We start from the raw sequence: 27667 nt of genomic DNA on the forward strand, positions 1-27667 counted from the left end.
TTTATGTTAATTGAACATTTTCTTTATTCTCAATACCTTTATGCTTGTGTATTAGCATTGCTTTCAGGAGAAGTTTGATTTTCATCCCTGTTAAGTTAGGGATTAATACCTGACATGACCTTGCATTTTATTATTGCTGAATTGCCTCTCATTTCAATTCTCAGCAAAATCATTCAGCTGCATCAAAGTGCTTGCAGCTAGTACATGAAGCTTCAACATCTCTACATACATAGTTACTGTATACAATCAAGTGAGAGGGTGTCTGGAAGGGGCCCCAAATGACTTAAAGGTTGCAACACACTTGGCAACAATTTGCAGCAGCATGTTGTGACAATAAGTTGCATGACAAACTGCCTCATGTACTGGAGAATTTTTGTGCAAATCTGTCTCTGCAATAGAATTTTGTCACTGCAACAAGTCACCCAAAATTAAATCAGACTGACAGAATTTGTGTGACTTGCTGTGCTAAAAATTGTGTTGTGGAGACAAGATTTTAACAAAAATTCCCCAGTACACACAAAGCGATTTGTCACTGCAAGGTGTCACCCAACTTGCTGCCTCACCTGTACACAAGACTGATATGTTGCCATGATGAATTGTAGTGACATATCGCCTAGTGTGTTCCCACCTTTACAGTTTACTGTAGACTACTATAGGCCTCCCTTGTGAATTCCCTCATAAACCAGAAATTTGCCATGAGCCTGGGAATCACCTAGCATCTCATTTCATGCACTTGCCATCAACTTCACACAAGATCATCACTTACCGGTGTGCGGCACGAAATTTTTGCGGGAGTTTATTTTTGCAGATTGGTGATTTTTTGTGTTGTGCGGGAACTAATTTTTTCGATTAGGACAGATTGGTTTTTCTTGCTGGGAATTAATTTTTGCGATTTTCAGAAAGTACCCAGTACCGGCAGCATCAATAATATTTCTGTTTTTATTGAGTACGCGCAATAGAAATACATATTTTCAAACAATAAACCAGTAATTTGTTGTTTCTGAATGAAAGAGACAAGTTGTGATTGAACAGACACGATTTCTTAGTACAGTGTATTTATGTGTAGCGAATTTAAGTTAGAGAATATTTACTCTGCAGTCTATTTTTGCGGAAAAAATGTTTGCAGTAATTTTTGTTTGCTGGAACTTATTTTTGCAGAACGCTGGAAAGACCGCGAAAATTGGAACCTGCAAAAATTTTGTGCCACTCGGTATCTTGAAATCATAATGCTAGGCACCCTGGATATTTTTACAGGACCAGAAATGCGTCTGCGCTTCGCAGGCTACAGAGTACTGGACTCTGTTACATTTTTGTTGGAACACAGGCTTGGTTATTTATGTCTAAATGGTTTTTTAAAGGGGGCTCCTTTAACTTTTTAAGCCTCAATATCTACATACAAATTCTCCAAACTGATCTCCATTCACTTCCTTAAAGAATGAGTTGAAAGAATTTGATAAAAGATCCAAGTATTTAATTTTATTAATAATTTTCTCATAACTTAATCCCATGGCATAGAATGGATATTGTTAGGAGAAACTTGATGGGCTATTGGGACTTAATAAAGGTTAAATCTCTGTAGTAATTGAAGGCGCATGACAATCATATGATCAGCTGATATGGCAAATGAATGTTATTTTAAGTCATGGGTAACAATAAGTTAACAGTTGACAAATAATACCTCACTGGGAAACTTCACATGCACAGAGTGGGCATAAAATAAAGCCGGCTTGCACCTGTCTGTTTATCCACAATTATAACTGCTGTTATCAAAATGCTAATTATAGCAGCCATGTGCATTGTGCAACATCCATCTGCACCAGAAGCGGAAGCAAAGTCACTTGCAGTCTTAAAGTTGAAAATTTTCATAATTTTTGTTTTCATTTCTGACCCAATGTATCACTGGAACACTCTTGTGCCATGAACAGGTAATGAATTACTAGCCACACCCGTTAAATTTCCCCAAAGTTCATGTAAAGTGCAACAATTTAAGGGGCCACCCAGGATGCAATTTTACAAATGGTAACTCTCTCCTGAAAGTTTCAGTGACATTTCCTAGCGTATTAAGCTCACATCAGGTGCTTCATAGTACGAAATAGACTTTATACAGTGGAACCCAGACACTCCACAATGTGGGCATTTCATTGATTGTGAATACTCCCAGAAAAACTTCATGCCCTCCGTTAGATCGACGACAGGTTTACCACAAGAGTGACAAGCTACCCTTTGCTGACAACACGGAGAGGCAGCAAAGATGTCGTAACAGTACATGGTCCCGAGCTGGTGAGAAGAACCATCCCAATCTTTGTTGCAAAGTTTACATTTAACGCGATTGGGAATGCCTTCTAAACATTGCATGCAAACTGCAGTCAGGTATTGCGCTTTGCCGTTTTGCGAGACGTCCACGCAGGTCGAATTTAGTTGTCTCGGTGTTAGGAAGAACGTTCCATCGATAAGCGGATATTTGTCGAAAACCGGTAGTTCTCGGCTACAAAGAACACAACTCGCCGTTCGCGTCTCGCGCAAGGAGAGGTTGGAGAGCACAAAATGTCGTGCGTCGTCATTCATTTCGTCTTCCATTTTAATATGATAAGGGTTCAACTTGTGCTTTGGTAAAACGCCTTGAAACGAGCTAAAGTCTGCTCTTTTGAGGAAAATGCTCAACACGTTCGTGACGTGCGTGGAAACGTTCACGTTTGAGTGATTGCCTGCGAAAGTCTCTCCAAAGAAGTGGCAGTTGTTTTCACTCGAATTTGCTCGAGTTTTCTTTGTAGGTGTTTTTGGGAGCGGCGAAATCGGCGATCGCTCGGGCGGTGATTCCGATAGCTGGCTACAATTTGATGACTGAGAACTTCTGCGAGGCCTACCCATCGAAGAAACGACGTTTACGGTTGGTTTTTCGCTGGCTTTCTTTTTCTTTCGCTTTCCCTTCACCTGGTTTTGCAAGTGGCCCACTACTTCGTCGAGGTTAGGTGGTTGATACTCAAGATCTTTTCTCAAATGACCTTTTCCGCATTGACAAGCACAGCACTTGTAGGCCAAGTCATAGCCTTTCTTTGTCCATATGTTCTGTCGCCTCTGCTTTTCCGACCAGCTGCGTGCTCGTCCAGTGCCTCTGAGATAGGCGAGGATTTCTTCTTCGAAATCGTCAAAACATTCACTGTGCATGTAGCCACTTTGCTGGCAGGCGTCGTTGTTGCAAATAACCCGAACAGAGGTCGGCAAATCGACCGAACTTTTTAAAGGGCAGCCTTTCGGCAGACAGCACGCGATGAAGTGTTCTTTCTCCCCGTCCTCGTGGTCAGAGGATGTCTCTTCACTCATACTTACCCGGACTTTCTGTTTGTGCGCTTTCGAATGAGGCATCTTGAAAGCTTAGTTCCCACCCACAACAATGAGATCAGTTCCTTTTATTACCGCGTTCCACGTCCTCTGCTCACATGCAAAGTAGTGTTTCCTAATGTACAGCGTAGATTAGTCCTATTTACATTGAATGTCGTGACAAGGGGTGGGGCTTGTGTGACCACCTGACACGTATCCGGTTGGCGGTCTTTGTCGATTTCAATGGAGAACGAAGTCTCCCGGATGAATAGTCGCGCAACGGAGCCAGAGGAAGTGACACGTAACATAATTTTATGCGAACTTTTGTCTCGATATTCAAGTTAATTCTTTGTTTTCTTGGGTCTCATAGATCTTTATCTGTTTTTCCAGCATGCAGTAACTCTTGAATTATCTTCTGTGTGTTTTTTTGTATCAGACCAAAAAATTGAGGCAACTTCTACAGGGTCATGCTCGGATCCCAAATCTCTTTGCCGATTACTCTAACAGAGGTGAAAACCCTGAATTACTAGTAAGCTTTCCTGTGGTACTGCTGTTTGCCCAACTTGCCTCATATAAAACTGAACTTACACGTTACTGTTGGGTAGTTAACGACACGCAATTTAGCCTTTGGGAATTTCCCGATTGCACTTTATTTTATTGGCTGTATTTTTAAATAATGTTTGAAAGTCCTTTTAATATCTTGAATAAGACAACTTTTAAACAAAAGGCCTTGATAAGCTGTTTTATTGAGTATGATAAATCAATCTTCTCGGCGCGCGAACCAAACTGAACTGAACACCTGTTGCATGTAATTATATAAAACAAAACGTTTTTATTTTACAAAAACAGGTGTTTCTAAGGATCTTCCCGTTTCAACAAAAAAAATTTCCTTGAAAACCGGAGTCTTTCGCATATACGTTTGTAGTCATTCCGCTTCATCTAGTTTACTGTCAGCAGCTTATTCAAATAAAACCCACCGCCAGAATTCCGGCTACTCTCATGCTTTTTCTTTGTCCTCTTACCGCCCCACCAGAAAGCAAACAGTTGGATTTCCATAGTTTCCCTTTGGTTTTTTAAAAGTCTTAACACTGAGAGTCGGTTCCTGGCCCCAAGAACGAATTGAAAGATTGCTATTTTTGAGGTAACATTAAGCGTAGTCATTGTCTTATGAAATCTTCTCGTTTTCCTTCTACCACGGGTCCGCCATAAAAAAGTCCATTCCGTTTTGTGTTTTGGGTCGAGATTAAATATTTTATCACGCAGGGCACGCCAATTATTAATTATTTAAAACCTACGCCAATGATAGTTGTGTCGTGCTTCGTGTAGCGACCGCTTTTGGGTGAAGGCGGCGCGAGAGCAACATGCGTTGCAGAAATTCTGAAAGGTTCACTCCACAATGACCAAAACGTCTAACAAGATCCTTAGTTCCGTTTAATGCTGGTTCACAAGATGTTAACGGACCGAAGGGACCGTCAAAGACTGTAATGGCTATTACAACATGCTTCGTGCGAAGCCTAAAGAACTGCGTTGGGCGACGTTGCCAAAACACTCCGCTCCCTAGTCGAGCTTACAAAAACCTGAAAACCCGGATGCGCGTGACCGGGTCACGTGTTAAACAAAACAACTGGGAAGGCGTTACATGGCTCCCCCATACATTGTGAAATGTATGACTTAACAATAAAATAAATGTCAAAATAAACTTAGTGTTCTTAGTGTTCAAGAGGGTAATTCTTTCTGCTGGCTCCCCGACGGGGTCGTACTCCGGTCTATCGAAGTTTCCTTCTGTAACTTGCATCAGTCGTCTCTTCCTTCGGACGATGAACAAGGATTAACTTGTGTACGGGTCTATCCAGAAGCTTCTTATTTCCGGATTCAGTATAGAAGAGGGAGACTTTGCGAACGAGTCCGTCATCACTGGGATAGACTTGGGTGACTCTGGCGAGAGGCCATTCATTTCTTGGGGAAGAATCTTCGCAAATCAGAACAATATCATCAACTTGGACGTTAGGGACGGTCTTGTTCCACTTCTGACGCTTTTGCTGCTGTAGACAATATTCTCTTTGCCATCGGAGCCAGAATTGGTCAGCCAAGAATTGAACTCTGCGCCATCTCTTTCTGGTGTACAGATCTGGTCGAGAGAAGTTGCCAGGCGGAGGTAGTACTGCCTTCGTCTTCAGAGTGAGCAAGTGATTTGGTGTGATCGGCTCAGGTGCTTGTGGGTCTGACAAGCTGTCGGTGGTCAGCGGGCGGCTGTTCACGAGGTTTTCGGCTTCAGTGAAGAGAGTACGTAACCCTTCGTCGTCTAGCTGCGTTGACTGATCTTCGAGGAGGCCAGATAGAGAGGAGCGTACTGTTCGTATCATGCGTTCCCACACACCTCCCATGTGTGAGGAGCTGGGGAAATTCATCTTGAACTCGATGAAGTCGCATTCTTGTGTTAATAGGAAGTTCTTCACTGTGTCAGTGTTCACCTCTGCATTGAGCTCGTTTCTTCCTCCGATGAAGTTGCTTCCTTGATCTGATCTTAGTTGGCGCACTTTGCCTCTTCTGTTGATGAATCTTCTGAGCGCGTTAATGAATGAACTTGTTTCCATAGTGTTCAAGGTTTCAAGGTGTATCGCCCGGGATGAGAGGCACGTGAAGACGATGCCCCAACGTTTCAATTCCTTTCGGCCTTCCTTAATATACCATGGGCCGAAAACGTCCATACCCGTGTAGGTAAAGGGCGGTGCTTGTGTCACACGTTCTTCAGGAAGATTTGCCATCTTTTGGACTTGTGCTCGTCCGCGCAATTTGTGGCAAATGGCACAGCTTGACAGGAGATGGGAGACAACAGAACGACCGTTCACAATCCAATAACCTGCTTGCCTGATGGAGTTGTGGGTCATCCCATAACCTGGGTGGTGCTCTTTGCTGTGAAAGTGTCGGATGAGGAGATTCGTCACGTGACTCTTCTTTGGACATATGATCGGATGTTTTATGCCATAATCTAATTCGGCTTTTAGGAGTCGTCCGCCAATTCTGAGGATTCCCTTGCTGTCTAAGAAGGGGTCCAGTTTGTAGAGAGAACTTGTCTTCTTGATCGTTTCGTTCCTGGTATGAGCACTGTGGCGATCCTGGAACATACCATCTTGGTGGTTGGCATTTTGAAGGATTTGGATCTCCTTGCCGAAGTGCTCGAACTGAACTGACTTGAGAATTACTTCTTCTGCTAAGCGTAATTCTTCGACTGAAGGGGGGCCGGTGTTGGGCCTTGTGTTGAACTGCCTGTTAGGGCGTCTCTGTTCTATCATTCTCTGGATGCGCACAATGCTCCTCTTTAGGCGAATGAGGGAAGATGAATGGCGAAAGCGTTCTGGTTCTAGAATACTGAGAGAGCTCTCCTTCTCCTCGCTTTTGGTTTCTTCATGGCTTGAAATGCAGACGGTGGACTTAGGTTTCTTCACTTCAACGTCTTCGTGTTGTAGATCCGCAACTTGGTCTAGGCTGATCACCGGTACTTCGCTTTCCCATAGGAATTCAGGGCCATTGAACCATAGTTCGTGTTCAGAAAGCTCTTTGGTGGTGGCACCTCTTGACGCGATATCAGCTGGGTTGTTCGGACTGCTAACGTAATGCCACTGCTGTGGGTTTGATCTGTCGCGGATGTGTTGAACACGATTTCCGACGTACGTATGGAAGCGTCTCGCGTCATTTCGAATGTACCCTAGAACGACGGAAGAGTCCGTGTAAAACAATTTCACTGGGTTACTGTAGTTAAGCTCTTGGCTGAGCATGGAGGCTACGTTAGTAGCAACCACGGCGGCGGTCAGTTCAAGGCGTGGAATTGACATTGGCTTTAGTGGCGCGACCCTAGCTTTGCCCATCAGGAAGCTGACATGTACTTGGCCTGAACTGTTTACAAGACGTAGGTAGGTTACCTGGCCGAGGCCTGTGTTGCTGGCATCGGAGAAGCTGTGTAACTCCACGGCAACTGGTTCGCCGAAATCAGGTGGCTTGAGACACCTTGCTATCTTGATCGTCTCCACAAGAGGTAGTTCGGATCTCCATTTTTCCCATTGTGAACGGATGTGGGCAGGAACTGGGTCGTCCCAGTCGATGCCTTCGCGGCACAGTTCTTGGAGCAACTGTTTTCCGACTAAGATGACAGGTGCAATGACACCAAGCGGATCATAAACTGAACTCACAGTTGATAGAATTCCGCGACGGGTGAGAGGCTTGTCCTTGAGCTCAATTCGAAATCCAATGGTATCAGACTGGATGCACCAATAGGTACCTAAGGATCGTTGGACAGGTAAGACATCGTGACGTAGATCGAGGTCCTTCAAGTCCTTGGAACGATCTTCAGCAGGTAAGGCTTCCAGCACAGTCTCACTGTTGCTGGCAAACTTGTGCAGGCGTAGGTTGACTGCTGCGCACATGGCTTGGGTATTCTTGATGACATTGATTGCTTTAGCTGGTGTGGCGAAAGATTTCAACCCGTCATCTACGTAGAAGTCGTTCTTCAAGAAGTCTGCGGCCTCATTGCCAAACTGTTCTCTGCCGGCTTCTGCTGTCATTCTGAGACCGAAATTAGCAACTCCTGGGGAGGAGACTGCCCCGAAAAGGTGGACGTTCATGCTGTACTCTACGATTTGACTCTCTAAGTTGTTATCCTTGAACCACAGGAATCGTAGAAAGTCTCTGTGTTCCGGGCTGACGTGAAAACCATGAAACATCTGTTCAATGTCGCATGTCACTGCTGTCTCTTCCTTTCGAAACCGCGAGAGCACACCAACGAGGGCATTCATCATGTCAGGGCCCTGTAGCAGATGTTTGTTGAGAGACTCGTTGTGGAAGATGGCACTGCAGTCGAAAACGATTCTGATTTGGTCAGGTTTCTTGGGGTGATAAATGTCAAAATGAGGCAAGTACCACACCTTTCCTGTGGCAGTCTTGAGTTGATCTGATGGGACGAGACTGGCGTGGTTCTTGTTAAACATTTTCTGCATGAACTCAGTATATTGCTTCAAAACCTTGCCATTCTTGAGAAGTTTTCTTTTTATGCCTAGTAGCCTGTTTAGGCATTGTTCTCGGTTGTTCGGCAGACTCAACTTGTCTGTCCTCAGTGGTAGCGGCATTTCCCAATTGCCCAGTTCATTTGTATGGATGCTTGTGGTAAGAAGATCATTGAAACGTCTGTCCTCGACAGACTCGGTGTTCTCAGTGCCTCGGATGGTTCGGCTATGATGTAGTTCACTGTAATCCAATTGCATCATTTCTCTTATCTGCTGGGGCGTAGTGACATCCTTAGATTGATGTTTGGAAGCGAAAGAGGCTACGGCCTCTTCTCTGGAACTGTTGCTCGTTGGAACATTGAAGAGGTTGTGAGAATCTTCTCGTCGTACGGTGATGCGGTTAACTGTTGCACAAGCCGTACTGTCTTGTTGGTTGTCTAGACAAACTGGACCGATGATCGTCCAGCCGAACTTGTACTCTTCAGCCCACGGCTCATTGTCTTTGCCGTATATAACGTGTAATGGCTGAAAGGCAGATGGGATGTTACGACCGATTAACAATCCTATCTCTACTCCGGGATGATAGTGGATGTGGTGGGCGATCTCCTTAAGGTGCGGCCAGAGTTGGGCAATGTTAGGCGTGGCGATGTCCTGATGGCTAGCTGGAATTTTCTCTTGTGAGTATGCAAACGGAATCTTAATAGAATTGTGTCGACTGTCTGTGTCCTTGATGTGCAATCCGTTTACTTTCTGAGTACGCACAGTGTTCACGCCCGCAATCGTACTGATATTGAGGTTAACTTCCTGGCCTTTGACCTGCAACTGGTCGAGAAGAGTGTCTGTGATGAAGACATCTGTTGACTGGTCATCCAGAACTGCATAGGTCAGCATCCTTGCTGAAGGGTTGTCTTGATGGAAGACTTCGACGAGAACTATTCTAGCGCATGAACGAGCAGAATGCCCTTGGTTGCAGACTCGTGAGCAAGCAGACCTCGCTTCACTGGCATTAATCACTTTGTGCCTGGATGGGTCATGCAGTACAGTGGCATGTTTCTGTCGACATATCTTGCAATCTAGCCTGTCTTGTTCGCAGTCTCTGGCAACATGTTTGTTGGAATTAACACACTTGAGACAGACTTTGTTTTTCATTAGGAAATCTCTGCGTTCTTCGTATCCTAATTTCTGAAACTGTTCGCAATCGTTCATGCTATGAGACTTCATCTTGTGATAGAAGCAATACGTGTTAGCCGCAGTAGCTTTGGTAGTGTCCGGTTGCTGAGCATGGGTTGAAAGCACATTGGAGATTTCTATTGGTTCTTCGTGATTAGCATTTGTCTCGCCATTGTTACTGGGGGGTGAAGTGGAGGTCAGATTAACAGCTGGAGGACGCAGGCGGGGTTGGCGGTTCAAAGGTTTGAAACGGTCTGTCTGTGGTGTACCACTTGAACCTGAAGCTTGAACAATTTGAGGTATGTTGACACGCTCAGCGTGGTAACGCACTTCTTGAGCGAAGTCTGCAAATGAAGGGAATGCGTCCTTGCCTTCTTTCTTCTGAAGTTTCAGCACTTTATCAGACCATTTGGGCTTGAACCACGATGGCAGCTTTTCGACAAGACTTTGAATCTGTGACGGGTAATTAAGGACTTGGAGACTCAAAATGTGTTCGCTTGCAATCTTCACCTGTTGAAGGAAGTCACTGAATTCTTCTAAGGCTGCTGCATCGTTCGGTCCCACCTTTGGCCAGGTTGTTAATTTCTTCTGAAAACTGGTACTGATTATTGCTGGGTGGCCAAAACGTTCCTTGAGGATTGTGCGGGCTTGTTGATACGCACTTTCAGGGTTCTGCACTAAGTACTGAAGCTGCTCTACCACTTTTTTGGCTTTGCCATCCAAATATTGGTACAAGAAGTGTAATTTCTGTTGGGCTGTCACTGGTGCTGAATCAATCAGACTATCAAAAGAATTCTCCCACAGGAAGAATTTAGTCTTGTCAGTCTCATCACCCTTAAAAACATCTGGTGTGGCTTGAGGGAGGCGTTGTAGCTGACTGATCTTGGCTAGGGTGTCAGTTAGTTGCACTGAATAATCTTGGGGTGCAGGGGAGTAGGCTGTATATGACGATGGTACCAACGCTGGAAAATTTCCGCAAAAACCTCTTGGAGGTGTGAGTCCAATTTGGGACATAGTACACGCAGGCGATGTGTAAACTGGAGGAGCTTGTCCTCTTAAGCTGAAGGTGGTTGCAGTGGTAGAGTGTGAGATTCGATTGGTTGATCCTTGAGGGCCTTGATTCAAAGATACAGATACAACGTCAAGTGGTGTAGACGATGACGTCACTGTCACTTTAGTCACTGGTGTTCTAGTGCCAAAGGGCGTTGTAGCAGGCGCACCCGGTGTAGACGTATGTTCGTCAGCATTATTGCTGGCAATAAAGGTGGAAATTGGATCATAGGTTTCTGTCGGCAGTGCAGGCGACTGCAGACAGTTTTCTTCTTGCATTGCTTTTTGGTAGACTTGCTCTTGTGCAGTGACTTCTCCAAGTTCTTTTTGTATTTTCAACTGTTCCAGTTTCTGTTTTTGTTCGGCAATAACTGCTGAAAACTTCAACGTTTCTTCTAGGGCTGCTCTCTTAGCTCGAAATTCAAGCAGGGTCTCCTTGCAAGAACTTCTACTTGATCCCGACCCTTTCGAGACTCGTGAACGGTGGGACCTTTGAGATGTGATAGAGGCTGCATCATTTTGTAATTTGTCAATTTCTTTCACGGCTGTATCATGAACTGCTTTCCATGTGTCAAGCAGATAAGTTTGTTTACTTGTGGCCTGATGAGTTTCATCCGAATCATCTGATAGCTCTATCCATTGGTCAAAACTTTGTAAGACAATGTCTAACTCCTTGATCAAAGCTGAAATATTTTCTTTAATTTCCTTAGGATCTTTGCCTAAGAGGATTTGCTCTTTAAAAGTGTCTAATTTAGAGCGAAACTGACGGTCGTTATCTATCGCAGCGCTTCTCTTCAAGCCACATTTGTATTCCCGCCCTTTGGCCGTGAGGGTCCTGGGCCTAGTGTTACTCGAATCGACAATAATGTCGGCGTTTGTAATCGATGAAATTTCCTCTATTTTTGGACGTAAAGACACATTATCCGGTAAAATAACAGATGAGCTAACCTCAGTCTTTGTTGAGTCGACGATTTCTTCGTGAGCTGGGCTTGAGGTGTGTTTTTTCGCGCTCTTCTCGATGAGAAATTCCTCTGGTCTCGACACGAAGGTTAGCCCGAGTCCGGTATCCTCGTGTTTATCATCGAATTTTGCTGAATCCATGGTAAAGTTCCTCGGCGTAAATACAATTCGTTAGAGTTCCTCAGATTAAACAGGAGTCTTCAAAGTTCCTTGAGGTAAATACGAGTCTTTGACTGTAGCGACCGCTTTTGGGTGAAGGCGGCGCGAGAGCAACATGCGTTGCAGAAATTCTGAAAGGTTCACTCCACAATGACCAAAACGTCTAACAAGATCCTTAGTTCCGTTTAATGCTGGTTCACAAGATGTTAACGGACCGAAGGGACCGTCAAAGACTGTAATGGCTATTACAACATGCTTCGTGCGAAGCCTAAAGAACTGCGTTGGGCGACGTTGCCAAAACACTCCGCTCCCTAGTCGAGCTTACAAAAACCTGAAAACCCGGATGCGCGTGACCGGGTCACGTGTTAAACAAAACAACTGGGAAGGCGTTACACTTCGTATATTCATTTCCAACTGAAAAAACCTCGAAATTATGGTTGTTTGGCCAGCCCGGCAACCGTTAATTAAAAAAAATAACTTCCTACTTTTTTTCGGATTGTTAAATTAATAAAACTACTAAAACTGTTATCCGCCATCAGCCGAAAAAATTGTGGGAAAAGTGAAATGCTTATTGAAAATGAGAGCAATGGCAATATAAATTCAAGTATATTCAAAGGCTAATTCAATTTCTAATTGCAAAGTCTTGTTATGCTTGTGGCCATCACTACATAGCGTATAGTTTTCGAGTTTGAGTCAGTAGTCAAATTTATGTGGTATACAAACGTGACTTTCATTTTTTTCCTTTTCCGACAAATTTAAAAGCTAAAAACCTTTAATTAAACGATTAAATGCATCAGAAAGGCCCTCGCCCAATTTTGTAATAATCGCGGCGAAGAAGAGGCCAAAGAAGATATTTTAAATAATGCCGAGTTGCGATAAATAGCCTATCTCAAAACAGAAGTTTCATTTCCTAAAACCGTGTAGGCTCGATTTCTCTCGCTCTCTTGGTCCTCGCCGAGAAGAGACGGCTGTATTCGCCATAAAAATCAGCAGAAACAAGTACTGTTTTCTAAACGAGCGCCAGAGTGAGCGCCGAAGGCACAAGCTTGTAGCGGAGGTTTGAGGTATGCATCCCCGGGAAATTTTTTGAACTTTTAACTCGTTAAAGTCTCCTTTCCTCCAAACTTTTTTCCAGATTCAACTTGAAAAGTTTTTATTTATTTAAAATATATACATGTATAATGAAAAATATGATCGATTTCTGTAAAACAGTGGAAACTGGTGTGGATCCAAACCTGTGTCGTAGTTAAGTGTATTTTTATATTTTCAGTATTGCTGACTAGGCTTTTAAATCTTGAAATGCCTCCTTTTTTGGCGCAGAGTTAGCCAAGTCAGCTTTATTTAAGAGACCGGCAAATTGACAAAAGACTAAGTCTTATGCTTGCTTACAAAAAAAACCCCTTGTATTAAACAGAATGATGTTATCGACCAGCCAGCGGTACATTTGCGCATTGTGCGGTGGACAAGTAAATGTCTAAAAATCACTATCCATGGAAAGAGGTCTCTTTGGTGGCAAGAATTTAGCGCTCTGTACCGGGTTAATTTTTAGAAAAATCAGAGGTCGGTGCATCGGTGAGAACACAAACACCGGGCTTCATTAACTGATCCAATTGATGAAGCACAAATTGGCCACCCGAACCAAGTTAAAAAGTTAAGCTTAAGTGGGAGTTTCTAGCCCCATCGTCATGAATCTGACGGCGAAAAGTTTTTTACTTATCAGTTGTAGGTTTTATTCTATTTTTCAACACTCAGGTATTTATTTGTCGCATTGACTACTAAATCCCGCTTTAAATACGGACACCGGCTTGAAACGGGATCTTCGTTAGGGTCTATTACGGATAGTTTGCTTTGTCCCTGGGGAAAGGAAGGCCTTATATTTTCTCTAATTTCAACCACGGACACGCCAACGCCCGTTAATACGAACCGCGTTCTTATGACCCCCTCGAGTACAAGAGAGGTTTGACCGTAGTTTTTTTCACGTTACTTGGTATTCCTGTGCACAGCCTGCTATTATTACCCAAAGTTCTTTTCACGCCTAGCATCGGTGGCAAGACAAATTTTTCAACATGGCGCTCCCAGTTCCGAAAACGATGTTTCAGCACATGCTGAAAGAAGGAGCCAAGGTATGTGTGGATGTTTAATATATGAAAGCAACTTATCATATTTTGTTATTCCTTGTTATAAGTGCTTGTTGATTGCGATGGGACGTATGGGGTTGTGTGTTTGCTCAAGTCACCCCATCACCGGTGGTTTTTGCACGTGCGTTTGTAAGTGTCAGATTTAACAAACCCATCACTGATAAAGTACATAACGCAACTGTATTAAGACTTAAGATTTTGTGAAGGTGACCAGCAATCTTCGGGAGGGTTTAGGGCCACATAACAGTGAAAGAACCCACTAAGTTTTTTGCTCGAATCACCATACCTTGGTTCAGTTTGTTGAGATAATGTTCAGCACGGGTTTGTACAATGTACTTGTGTGTTAACTATATTTTATTGTTATATCGAAAATAAGGAGCAAGGGAAACCTTAAGTGAAAAGTGCAGGCTTATTTCTGGATTCATTGGAATTTGTTACGAGACAGGGGATGAAACAGGGGTCAATTTGATAAAACTTTTACAATTTATCATTGCAACATTATAATTTGCAAGTGAAGAAATTGTCTTAGAGTCTGAAATCAAAAGCTACAATTGTAGAGTAAACTTCTAAAAGTTTTATCAAATTGACCCCAGGATTACCAGTAGGTAATGCCTGTATTAGCTACAAAACCCATGAAATGTTGTCTACACCACCATGGTCTATGTCCCCAACTCTTTACAAACAGCTGTGTGGGTTCTTTTCAACCACAAGAACAGTGAAAGAGCTGCAGACTTGCTACCCTGCGAGCAGAGGCCCTTCGATCTTATCGACTTATCTAGGAAGATCGAAGGGCCTCTGCTCGCAGGGTACAGACTTGCCAACCCCCAAGAGACAAAAATCTTGAGATTCTGAACCTACAGCTGGGAAAAGAAGTGTGAAGTAGGGAAAAGTTGTGATATGTCCCAAATTTCTCAATGGAAGGACTTCCAGCTGGAATTATTGGCATGAGAAGTCACATATCATTTTAAAGCTACAATCTTGGATCAAATGCATTTGCTAGGCATTTTTTTTAGATTGAGTTTGCTACAGTACCGCTCAAAAGTAAGTTGACACTCGAAGCTCAAAATTCGAGACTTGATCCTTGTTGGGAAACAAAGCTTACTGATGCTCCTAGAATTATTTGGAAAAAGGACTTTTCCAGATCGCATGAGACATCTGTTGTCAACTTGAGAGAGCCTTTGTTAGCTCCTAACGTCTTGAGTGTCAAGTTTTTGAGAGTTGGCTTACGGTTTTTCATCCTGTTTTGACAAGACTAGAATATCTAACCATTTGAAGATGTCAGAACAAAGGCTGTAAATTCTTCTCTGTTGTTTAAGATCCGAAGGGTTAGTCCAGCCAGGGTTAATCGATGGCAAACTGTCCCTGGTGTATGGGGGAGTGTAACTAATGTGAAACCTGTGAGCCAGAAGCAATTTTGTGAGCTGTGAGCTTGTTTTTGTGTACTATTTTTTGCAATATTTAACCTCCAAATAGATGCACTTTAGTTGTTTAGTTATTTATCATGTTTGCTGAAATCCTGGTTGGAAAATATACAGAACAAGTTTTGCTATGTTTCTGGATTACTGCAAAGCAGATGAATGTGTTTTAAATAACAATTTAACATTATGTGTGTTTTTATTAGCATTACTCAGGTCTTGATGATGCTGTTTACAGAAACATTCAAGCCTGCAGAGAGCTTACACAGAAAACAAGATCTTCCTTAGGACCAAATGGTAGGCATTGATTTTTTTAAAATCACCTTTCTGGTTTTTATACCTATAATTGTCTAACATGATTTACTCATAATGCGCATCCTAATCCTTAGCATTAAATGAAAATTTTAAAGAATTCAGCAAAATACATAAAAATTTTAAAATAGACAGGATTTGAAAACAAGTTGAGCATGCAGCACTGTTATATATTGTGGTGTGAAATAATGCATTGGATTTTGATGGCCATGCAGTACGCCCCCATCAACCTTCCATCAAACATAATACATGTAATTTCAAAATGAAGTGCAGTATGCACCCTATGGTGGGCTGAAAGTTTAGCTTGATAAAAATGTTTTGACAATTACATGTATAAGTGCCAGTATTTCTGATTATAATCATAAGTGATGTACTGTAGCTCTACTACTGTTCATCATGCTATTTTGTTTGTTCCAATTAGACACAAATTTGAATGCCATAGTGTTTAAATGTATTTAAGATGTGTCAAATAATGGTAAACGAAACGAGGTGAACATTGGGCTATGTTTTGCATTTGTCTACTATTTTTTATGCTGCTGACTGTAAAGTTACTCCTATCTTGAGAACTATTTGTAGACAATTTTTTAAAATAACATTAGGGTGTATTCAATTGATCAATCATACTTTTGAATAAAAATACTAGAAAAAGATCAATATGCTTTGGCTTTCATTTCATTGTTAACTCCAGAACTTTGTTGGACATTGTTAATTTAGATGAATGTAGCTTTCCAGTCATCCAAAAAATTGGTAGTTTAGATTTTTCACAATTTGTTACTTCACTAGGCTTTGCCACAGGCAGCCCAATAAAAAGTTAATTGGGTCACAACTAATTCACAAAACTTACAAAGCAAAAGCTTCTTGTGAAGTGTGTTTGGCAGGCTAAAAACGTGTAAGTCATCAGTTTAAAGGCTTGTCCGTCCCTCATTCATGTATAGCAGTCTTAAGATGAAGCTATAAGAACCTTTTTAGCTTGATTGTGTAAGTTAGATTCATACTCATGTAGTTTAAAGCAGTTAATAATTAATTATAATATTAATCTTGTGATTTTAAAAGGCATGAACAAAATGGTTGTCAATCACTTGGAGAAGTTGTTTGTCACAAATGATGCAGCTACAATAATCAAGGAATTAGAGGTATGGCTTAAATAACAATATACCAGTGATACTGATAGGCATGACTCATGTACAGGTTCTCTTTATGTAGCAGTAACTTTTAACCTTTATAGAAAACTGAAATTAGTATTAATATGTAATATATGGAACATGTTGCCATGGAAGTGGCTGTTGCAACACGGCACAAGATCAATAGCCCAGTAAATGTCTGAAACAGATAATTTATACCAAACTTGACAGGTTTAAGAATCCCAACTGACCGAAGGCATACCAGCTGGCTATTTGCAAGTGTTGCTGTGGATTTGATCCAGGGAGTACCAAGAACAAATGCAGCAAGTGGTCAGGACATGTTTCATCAGCCACCCTGCCACTTGTTATAGTTAACCCTTTTAGTAGCAGACTACTTAATCTTCTAATGATCAAATCTGCCTCATTTGCCATTACACTTTCTACTATTACTCTTGCATTGATGTATACTCTTACCATTTTTGTAGAGCTTTGGTATAATATCTTATAATGTGAGGGCTGAGCACTCAAAATCTCCAGAACTGAATTATTGAGTGATCCTTTCTTTTTTTGCAATATTATTTAACTGGTAGTTATTTTAGCCATGGTTTTTTTGTATTTGGCCAGGTACTGCTAAAATGGTTTACACTGTAGTTTAAGTTTACGTTAAGTTTTTGTTTCATTGTAAACTGACTTTGATACATGTACTACTAGGTTCAACACCCAGCAGCCAAAATGTTGGTGCTAGCATCACAAATGCAAGAGCAGGAGGTATGTACATCACAGTGGTGTGCCTGTCTTTGTTAATAGTCAATCAGGGATCAAAAAACCACAGTTCTGTGTTATAATCGATGATGGAATATGTTAAAATAATGCTCAATTGATTATTGTGGAAAATAAGAAAAAAAATTGCTGCAAATAAAGATATTGACACTGATCAGGGGCATAACATCCTTTACGCACATGCATACATTACTTAAGAAATTGGTAAGTTTTGGTAAGATTTTCTGTTATGAGTAAAAGCCATTTGCAGTGTCGTAACTTGACCTTGTATTGTGCAGATTTGTTCCTGTTTGTCTCGCTGTTATTCCGCAACATTTTACATGAAAAAAACAAGTTACCCTTTTAGTAGTGGAATAAGATAAATTTGAAACATTCTTGAAGTGTTTCAGTGATTTTGTTACAAATAGTTATGGTGAGTCCTGGAACTCATCTTTTGAAAAATTATGAGTCCCAGTCCAGAGCCATTCAGTCCCAGTTCAAAAAACAATGAGTTCTAAACTGAAAATGTTTGGGTTTTAAGTGACCAGGCAGTTACTGAATCTGAAGACAGACTCAAAACTCTTCATCACAGTTTACTGAAATTGAAATATGGTCTTTCTATTAAAACAACAAAATTGAGGGGACTAAAATAAATATGCATAAAGACTTCACTTCGTAATAGGATGACAGATGAGTGACTTTCATCCTTATACATAAAAACAAAGAAGTTAAGGTGACTCGACCCAGTTTTTTTTAGGGGGTACTATCCTACTTAGAAGCTCTCTGGTATCCCCAACTTTACTTTTATCGTAAGTATAACACATAGAATGGATAACATATAGATCAATCTACAATATAACATAAAATTATTGGCGATCGGAGTAAATGTCACGTGGTTATAATGCCACGCCCCTTTAAGGTCTGAGTCGAAAATCTGCTGTTGCCAGTGTTTTTTCGTGAAAATCTCTCGGCTACACATAGTGCGCATTAGTGCCTTGCGCTGAACAGAGTTTCACCAAAATCGCAAAGACCCAATTCGAAAAATTCAGCGGTTTCCAAATTTAGGTCATAATTTATGCGAAAAGGATAAGCAAACTTTACACGTATTATATCTAATAAACTATGAGATTCATCTCTGTATTTTGGGCATCATTATAACAGATGGATCCTTGAAAGTCAGCAAAACGCTTTAGGGCCTTGTAAATGCGCGCCATTTCGAGCAGAGCAAACATATAGAAATTATAGTTTTCGCTATTTGTTGACGTTTGTCAGCGTTTAAGAGTCAATCTCACGAAAAAAGCATTTTCTTAAAAATTCGTAGTTTTTTTTCCTTCAAATTTTTTCAGGGCCGCAATTGATTAACTAACTACCCGGACTCTGAATTTCATGGTCATTGAAAAACTGTGACATTACCTTCTATAAGCCCAAACTTGAGTAAACATTGAAGATTTTTAGCGTTTTGGCTGAGTTTGTGCTTTGGGAGTTGTCTATTGTTTCTAGTCTGTCATTATACAGCATTCTTGTCCAGCACGCGTGCAATGACCACGCTTGGCTGACTTCCGAATGCTCACCGAGATATGATAATTTAGTATAAGAAAATAGAAGGGATTCCCGTGGCTTGCATTAAACCTATGAAAAAATTGTATTTTTTTAATAGTAAGTAGATTTAGTGTGTAGCACTTCTTTATTTTTTTGCAAAGGCACAAGAAGCCAGGAATTGATTAAAAATTGTGAGTTAAACATCTGTGTATCACGCGATGGCCTGTCTCACTGTACCAAAATTATCATATTCGGAGGTCAGCCAATTTTGGCAATCAATCAGCGATTTTGGTGAAACTCTGTTCAGCGCAAGGCACTAATGCGCACTATGTGTAGCCGAGAGATTTTCACGAAAAAATGCCGGCAACAGCAGATTTTCGACTCAGACCTCAAAGGGGCGTGGCATTATAACCACGTGACATTTACTCCGATCGCCAAAAATTTTATGTTATATTGTAGATTGATCTATATGTAATCCATTCTATGTGTTAGACTTACGATAAAAGTAAAGGTGGGGATACCAGAGAGCTTCAAAGTAGGATGGTACCCCCCAAAAAAAACTGGGCCGAGTCACCTTAAATATATGTTGATAATTTCATCACTAAATTTGCGTAAGAAAAGGGGAGGCGACTGGCCTTGTGCTTGTTAACACTCCAGAACCAGCTCAAAGAAGAAAGTTTTAAAAGCTTTTTTTAATATCATGCTCTATTGTAAAAAAGCCGGTAAACTGCCAAGATACATTGTATGTATTAAAGAAAAGCAAAGATGCTATTTTGTACAAAGTTTTTAATACCATATGGACCCCTGTGTGTACTTGCCAAAATGGCGATGCTACACCCCTGCTCATGTGTTGTCTTTGTAATTGACCATTAATTCAGCTATGGCCCATTGATAACCCTTTCTTGATACAGTTTTTGTATGTTTCATCATGTCACATCATGTGGTACAATGGCTAAATACTTACTTGCTTTGTTTTGTGCAATAATATTTTTTATTAGTTGACTCTCGATAACTCGAACCTCGAGCTAACTTGGACCAAAATTGATTTCCCTTAGATTTGCTTCATACATTTACTATAATTTTACTCTCAGTAACTCGAACCCTCGATAGCTTGAACCTCCTGCTAACTCAAAGTAATTTTTGTTTCCCTTCAGATCATTCCTATAAATACCCTCAATAACTCAAACCATGCTTTAAGCACCTGACAAGTGGAAAAATGTGAACTACAGTCTGAAACGTTGAAATTATTTTAACAACCATTTATTCTTTGTCTTTACTTTTTTGTCGGTCCAGTTTAAATACAGCAGTGTCCAGCACTGTGTATTTATCAAGTTTTGCATGTTACTTGCATTCATTCCCCACCCCATTTCCTCCTTTCGGGTTATTTGCTTCATACTCCCGATAACTCAAACTCCCACTGACTCGAACTTTTTTCAATTTCCCTGAAAGGTTCAAGTTATCGGGAGTCGACTGTACTTTAACTTGAACACAGGATGGTGAAAAATGAATAAAATGTAACAGATGATTGATCTGTTGGGTCAATCTGAAGATTTTTTGATGTAATATATCAAGCATGAGATGCAGTGTTTCATCACCAGATGAAACACCAAGAAGAGAGGTGAAAATATGCTGGCAGGGGTGTATTTTTGATGAACTTTGAGGTGTTTCACCTGAATGCTTGATTTAGAAGGAGAAGTTAAGAATGCAAAAATGAGCAATTTTTCATCTGATTTCCAGACACTCAGTAAACATTAATTTCCTTTGTATTTTCTTTATGAATAATTTTATTAATGAGTTTGGGAAGATCATTTATGAAATCTCAGCCACTTCCCAGCACTATTAAAGTACACTATGTTACTGCAGATTTCTAGTTGATGCTCATTGTAACTGTGCAGTGCACTGTTATAAATGCATTTTTTGCATTGATGGTTGGTCTATGCGACATGAGGGCTACAGCTATAACATGTAATTTAATTGAAAAATTCATTTAAACATAATATTATCAATTTATTATTATTTTCTTTTAATTTTTCAGGTTGGAGATGGCACAAATTTTGTTTTAGTCTTTGCTGGTGCTCTTCTTGATGCTGCTGAGGGGCTTCTGAGGACGGTAAAATTGGCTGAGTTTGTTGTTTGGCTTAATTTTGTTGTTTGTAATAATCAACGTAACCTTAGCATGTGAAAGACTCCAGTATGTTTATGAAGTATTGTTAGGGCTTTCACTTAGAAAAAGTAGAAAAAGCGTCTATAGAAGGTCTGTTGTACAAGGAAAGTTATTAGATAGTTAAAAGTGCTAGTACACCAAGGACATTTCACATTTGGTTTATTTCTTCTGTTGCTGTTGATTGTTATTGTCAATAAAATATAATACAGTGGTTATTTTCATATAAAATCACCATTCATTAACTTCCAGTAGAGTTTAACAGAAACTTGTATTATAGTAGTCATGCTGTTTATAACGGTCGACTGACCATCAGTGATTTTGTAACAAATAGTTATGGTGAGTCCTGGGACTTATTTGCAACAAATGATGAGTCCTAGTCCCAAACCACTGAGTCTCAGTTCAAAAAACAGTGAGACCTTTATGTAACCTATGGGCCTTTATGTAACCATGCAGACTATTAATCTAAAGACAGACTCCAAAATTCTGTATTATAGTTTACTGGAATGAAAAAAAACTCTTTCTGTTGTAAAGACTAAAAGAAATATACCTTGTTAAACAACAGCCACAACAACAGCCACAGAAATCACGCGAACAAGTTATTCTACAAAAACATGTTCAGGTTGATCGATTGATCTTTGTGTCCCACGAGGTGCATGCCATGAATAAAGGCGCTTTTTATGCATCAGGGATGCAGGATGCAGAGGTAAAAAAATTACTGAACCTTGTATATTTCCCTAGGGTGACCATTAGACACAGGTTTGACTTGATGGGGGTCTTAATAGTACTATTTCTCGCGCTATTGCTATTCCATATTTTCAAACATGCTCAGTGATAATGAATAATTTTGCCTTGTTAGGGTCTCTCCCCTCCTGAGGTCATAGAAGGTTATGAAAAAGCATGTAAGAAGGCTCTAGAAATATTACCAGGTATGTAGAGTGGTCAGGTACCTGTGCATTTGAGCACCTTTTCACCCTTTAAACCCTATTAGGCTGATTTAGCAACGGAATGGGAACATCATTTGACGATGGGAAAGCGTGCGGAAAGGACTAAACTCGACTTCCGGTGCCCAATTAGCAGCTCTGCCATTGGTCAAGCCAGTTGTTTGATTTGCACGTGCCGTCATCAACTGGTGTTCCTGTAATATTTTCAGCTAAGCTAACCAGTCATTTGCCAAGCCAAAGTAGGCCCTTCTAATATGTTAAAGTGAGATAAACATGTGGAAACATGGTGGACAAGGTGCACAGGGGTTAGCATAGGATAGTACACACTGGCCATGCAGACTTCATTGGCTCAAAATGTGCCTTTTGAATTTCATTGTATGTTAATAATACTAACAATAATAACAATGATAATAATGGAAACTTTATTTGTGTTTTTGAATGTACAATTGTGAATCTTGCTATGTATAGGCAATTTACAAATGCTGCTTGCGATTGGATTATTTTAAAAAAACAAAAACAAAAACAAAAACAAAAGAAATCAAAATGGGCTATTCCAATTCCTACATGTATTTCTACAACAAAAGATGTAATATGTTGCTCTAATGGCTATATTTATCATTTTCTTGATTATATAAAGTTGCTGCTTTTTTTCAATGTCATTTATCATGTCTAAATAATAATAATAATAGTAATAATAATAGTTATTATTATGAAGTCGCCAGTGCTCTTTAAAAAAAAGTTATTATTATTAATAATAATAGTAGTGTGATATTATTATTATTGTATTCTTTCTTTCTTTCTTTCTTTTCAGAATTGACCTGTTCTAGTTTATCGGATTTAAGAGACAAAGATGAAGTCGCCAGTGCTCTTAGAACTGCAGTGGGCAGTAAACAGGTATGTTGTTGCTATCTTATGATTGTATGCATAGAACATCAGTAAACTGTATCTATTTTCTGTACCTTACATGCTCTGCTTTCTTGAAACAATGAACTGCCACCTCTTGCAGTACATTTTGACTGCAGTCTTGCCAGTGTAGAATTGTGTTGCGTAAGAGATAGAGATGACCAAACCACAAAATAGAAAAAAAAAGCATCTCTTTCTGAGCAGGATTTCTTAATGTTATGAGAGATTTTTGGAAGGATCTATACCCAGAGGAAGCAAGTCACTTCTGATTGATTGTTAGAATCTCCTTTTGAGCTCTCTTGTGTTTGTTTGTGAAATAAAGGAGAATTTAGCTGATGTTGGATTAATTATTTTCTTATAAATATATGTTCATGCTTTTTTCTTTAGTATGGCAATGAGGATTTCTTATCAGAACTTATTACAAAGGCTTGTGGTGAGTGTAAACAGTTTCCTACATGAAGTTCCTAAATACTATAAGTATCATGATTATGAAGTGGAAAGTGTACATTAATTTTTCACCTGCAGTATCACAAGAGAGATGTAATAGGCCTCAAGTGTGGACTGACTGCAGTAGTTAATCAGTAATAAACAAAAATGTTTGTTTGGGGTGCCTTGGTTGAACTTTTTCCTCTTACTGCGCTTTTCACAAACATGCAAATTCTGAAGTTCAAAAGCCAACTGACGTTTGCGATTTTTGCTGTCGTCAATCATTTTAACAGACCTCTTAGGAAACAAAACTTTACTTTAACGGGTTCAAAAGGTCATGGATTGTGATTTCTGACTGGTGGATTTCAATCCATTTTGTGAGTTTCTGTGTTTCAAGGTTCGTTCCTTGTGATCATAATTATGATTGACGGCAGCGAAAAATGAAATTGTGAAGGCGGCTTTTAACTTCAGAGTTCGCATGTTTGTGAAAAGCACAGTAAGGGAAAGAGCAGGGTGTTCATTAGGCATCAGAGATCAGAGAATTCTCCATTTACTGCCCAGAATTCTCCCACCAAGGTTCTTTAGCCTATGACTATTTATTATTCTGCATTGAGCCTCTTTTTAAATTCTCCTCTGATGTTACACCTTTTTCCTGCTACCAGAATTCTTATGGCCAAATTCATTGTATCGCACTGCGCGTTTGCAAACTTCGAATGGCTTTTTCTGTTCCATCAATCATTTGAGTGGGGGCGGAGTTAATGCAAATCACGACTTGCCCAGCTTGGCCCACAAAAACAAAACCAAGAATGACTCTAGACTGCTCAAGAATAGAGAAGGAAATCGCGATGATGAGTGGACGTTTTGTAGAAGGCAGGAGGCAGACATTGCTTTATTCTTGCAGGAGACTTGTAAGAATAAGACATCAGAAAAATCTTTGAAGAAAACTGGTCAATTATTGCCCGAAAGAGGGCAATCACAAGCAACGAACCTTGAAAAACAGAAACAAACAAAGTGGATCGAAATGATCAATCACAAGTAAACATGTGTTTCCTAAGAGGACCGCTACGATGACTGACGGAACAGAAAAACCCAAAATTCCTTTTAAGTTTGTAAAACGCGCAGTGTAATAAAACAAATTTGGCTATTATGAGTGCACTTTTCCTCACTGCCATGAATATTTGTTAATTATGTATCTTTCTATAGTTTCTCTTTACTTCAACCTTGATTGATGATGTAGACTCTTGCAACTTACATGACACAATTCCTGGAATTTTCCATGTCACCAATTTTAGTTTTTGCCCAGTTTTGCATTTTTTAAAATCTTAAAATATTCTATATTTTCTTTTTCTTTTTTTATTCCTTTACCAAAATTAATATAAAATTTATATACATTCTAAGTAAGCCTGGGAAAGTAGCTGACATTTGGCAATGTTACTACTGGTTTCCCTGCCAAAGGACGTCTGAGAAATGAGCGCAGAAATTCCACACTGGTGATGCGTCACTTCTTATTGGCTGAATCAAATTTCCCACGCCGTACGACCAATCAGAAGCACTACTCAGATCAGGGTAGTGATGCGTCATCAGTGTGGAATTTCTGCCCTCGTTTCTCAGACGTCATTTGGCAGGGAAACGAGTGGTAGCGTCGCCAAATGTTGGCTGTTTTCTCAAGCTAATTCTAAATGTGCTATTAGTAATTTTTAGTTGCCCAATGAAGTAACATTCCTGCACATAAGTACAAAATAATAGAGCATTATCTAAAAACACAGTTGGAGACGCCACAAATTGATCAAGTAAATAAAGTGGAAATGAAAGTGCTTTTAATTAAGGAGCTACAGTAGCTAGTTCAGAACAAATACTTACCATTTTTTGTTTTGTTTTGGTTCTCAGTCTCCATCCTGCCACAGAAGGCTACATTTAATGTAGATAATGTGAGAGTAGCCAAGATTTTGGTAAGTTTGAAAAGATCTGAGGAAAAACCATGTTAAACTCTTCACCATCCCTTAGATTATGCTAGGTTAGGGTAGGTTAACACTCCATCTTGTAACTGAGTCAGAATCCTAATCAGAAGCACAAGCATTAGGAAGTCGTAACCTTGAGTTTTCATTGTACTCATGGCTGTATTCCCTAGGATCTTGTGAAAACCAGATTTTCAGGGTCAAAAGCAGAATCAAAAGAAGGTCTATTGATTTTTTCTTCCCTTTTTTACTTATAAATGAAGGGGAAAACACATTAAATTATGCAAAATATACATAATTTAAAAGAAAAGAATCTCAAAAGATGAGGAAGTCTCAAGAAGCCACTTCCTCTATACATTAGATTTAGTTGTTAGTATAGTCATTAAAAGAGAAAAGAAAAAAAGGAGATCAGCTTATAATAAATTAATTTACAAATGTATGGAAAATATTTAAGAGAAAGTTAATCATCTAATAATTAGTAATAAATTACAAACGATTAATTGAGAATTCTGTAAAATAATTAAATATGATTTAAGTAAACGTTTAAAGGTTCTTATGTTATTTGATCTAATTATTGAGCGAATTAAGGAGTTCCACATTGTGTAGTCACTATAGGTGAGTTTGAGCCCGAGGAGGGGTTGAAGGGAAATTGAGGTGGGGACGGCCACCTAGGCTCATATACAACAGCATGTATGAGTTATCAGGAAACTTCTATTTTAACTATATCTTATTTATATATTATGATAATACCTCATATGCAAATGAAACTACCTTAATAAGATTATTGTTTCAAAAGTAGGTTGAGTTTGATCGTCCGGGTGATCGTAGTCCTGAATAGGACTGTTGTTGTTGACAGTGACTGACGTTTCGACAATCTGTGCGGTAGTCATCTTCAGAGTCAAAGTGAGTTCTATCACGTCAGTTGATGGTATTATACTCTGGTTATTGATCTGATTGGTCAGTTATGTTGCGATGTTATTGGTCGTCTGTCAGTTAAGCCGTGATGTTATTGGCTATGAAGACTCCTAATCAGTAATTGGTGCATTTCGATCCGTCTATTGAAACAGTCAGACAGTCGTCTATCGTTAGTCAAATTGTCAGTTCTCCAGTCGTTCTCTCGTAGTAATAACATCACGACATAATTGACCAATCAGATCAATAACCAGAGTATAATACCATCAACTGACGTGATACAACTCACTTTGACTCTGAAGATGACTACCGCACAGGTTGTCAAAACGTCAGTCACTGTAAACAACACAGTCCTATTCAGGACTACGTTCACCTGGACGATCAAACTCAACCTACAGTGAAACCTGTATTAAGTGGACACCCTCAGGGAATGCTGTAGTGTCCACTTAATACAGGGTGTTCGCCTACTACAGGTTTCCATACATAACGTCATATGAGGTGTCAAATGCCATTCAAATGAACAGTGGAAGCGTTTAGAGTACTCCCAGAGACTATGACGATAGACGTTTGCATTAATTTCTTTATTAAAGTGAACCAATTGATCAGATGAGTGAAACAAGCTCTATACACACAAAATGAAATAGAAAACAATCCTGTAACCTGAAACTAATCAAATAAGTTCGTCAAGTCATGTTTCTTAATGTAAAAATCGAAAAATTTGTGGGTGGCAATTCAAGGCAATCTTTCACATTTCCGGTGTCTGGCATGTTGGGTGGTGGAATTTAATTACAAGTGTCCGTTTAATACAGGTCGGCAACAATAGAAATGACCGCTTAAATGTCCGCTTAATAAAGGTTTCATTTAAAGTAAATAAGGGAAATAAATTTAAGGACTTCGGCTACTGTCCGCTTAATAGAGGGTGTCCGCTTAATATGGTGTCCGCTTAATACAGGTTTCACTGTACTTTGAAATGACTCCTAGGTTCAAACTGTTCACAGTTTTAAGATTATTGTTGTCGTGTTAGGGTTCTGGTATTCATAGTTCAGAGGTTGTTCAAGGAATGGTTTTCAAGCGAGAGGTTGAAGGTGATATTAAGGCACTTAAGGATGCAAAAATTGTAGCATTTTCTTGTCCACTGGACTCCATGGCAACAGAAACTAAGGTAAGATGAGTTATTAGATTAAAAAATGTTTATAACTGTGCAGAGATCCAAGGAACTGGGTCAAATTTGTAGGCATCTAAGCATGACCACATCATGAAGTGAACAAACATTTGATGTTTTCAGCCTTTTTATCGCTTTTTAAATAATAAAGGTCTGTAAATCAGACTTGTTGATGGTTTTTGGATATAAGTAGCTTGCAAATGCAGTTGTATTTCCAGTTGTCACTTATCTCAGCCCAAAAAGTGATGTCTGCTCATAAATTATTT

The 27667-nt window shown here is 40.0% G+C and overlaps 3 protein-coding genes across 3 annotated transcripts in view; 1 reads left to right on the plus strand and 2 right to left on the minus strand.

The window, feature by feature from the left end:
• Nucleotides 1-3457, minus strand: LOC140949995 (headcase protein homolog). The gene has a single exon (XM_073399153.1). It carries the CDS (start codon nucleotides 3361-3363, stop codon nucleotides 2053-2055), a length of 1311 nt encoding a protein of 436 aa, XP_073255254.1. The 5' UTR covers nucleotides 3364-3457; the 3' UTR covers nucleotides 1-2052.
• Nucleotides 3458-4726: 1269 nt separating this feature from the next.
• Nucleotides 4727-10586, minus strand: LOC140950005 (uncharacterized). The gene has a single exon (XM_073399165.1). The coding sequence runs from the start codon at nucleotides 10497-10499 to the stop codon at nucleotides 5085-5087; it is 5415 nt and encodes a 1804-aa protein (XP_073255266.1). The 5' UTR covers nucleotides 10500-10586; the 3' UTR covers nucleotides 4727-5084.
• Nucleotides 10587-13654: 3068 nt separating this feature from the next.
• The window catches only part of LOC140950222 (T-complex protein 1 subunit theta-like), a 28420-nt gene continuing 14407 nt past the window's right edge, over nucleotides 13655-27667 (plus strand). The window contains exons 1-10 of the mRNA XM_073399430.1: nucleotides 13655-13777; nucleotides 15414-15504; nucleotides 16573-16652; nucleotides 17352-17408; nucleotides 20974-21048; nucleotides 21959-22028; nucleotides 22855-22937; nucleotides 23334-23379; nucleotides 25260-25321; nucleotides 27264-27401. Coding sequence (XP_073255531.1) covers nucleotides 13721-13777; nucleotides 15414-15504; nucleotides 16573-16652; nucleotides 17352-17408; nucleotides 20974-21048; nucleotides 21959-22028; nucleotides 22855-22937; nucleotides 23334-23379; nucleotides 25260-25321; nucleotides 27264-27401 — 759 coding nt within the window. The 5' untranslated portion in view covers nucleotides 13655-13720. The remainder of the gene's footprint in view (nucleotides 13778-15413; nucleotides 15505-16572; nucleotides 16653-17351; nucleotides 17409-20973; nucleotides 21049-21958; nucleotides 22029-22854; nucleotides 22938-23333; nucleotides 23380-25259; nucleotides 25322-27263; nucleotides 27402-27667) is intronic.

The sequence above is a fragment of the Porites lutea genome, chromosome 1, assembly GCF_958299795.1.
Source record: "Porites lutea chromosome 1, jaPorLute2.1, whole genome shotgun sequence".
Classification (NCBI taxonomy): Eukaryota; Metazoa; Cnidaria; class Anthozoa; order Scleractinia; family Poritidae; genus Porites; species Porites lutea.

Excerpts from the sequence above, each read along its gene's own strand:
- LOC140950005 (XM_073399165.1), bottom strand. The coding sequence starts at position 10,499 with ATGTCCCAAATTGGACTCACACCTCCAAGAGGTTTTTGCGGAAATTTT.
- LOC140949995 (XM_073399153.1), bottom strand. The coding sequence starts at position 3,363 with ATGCCTCATTCGAAAGCGCACAAACAGAAAGTCCGGGTAAGTATGAGT.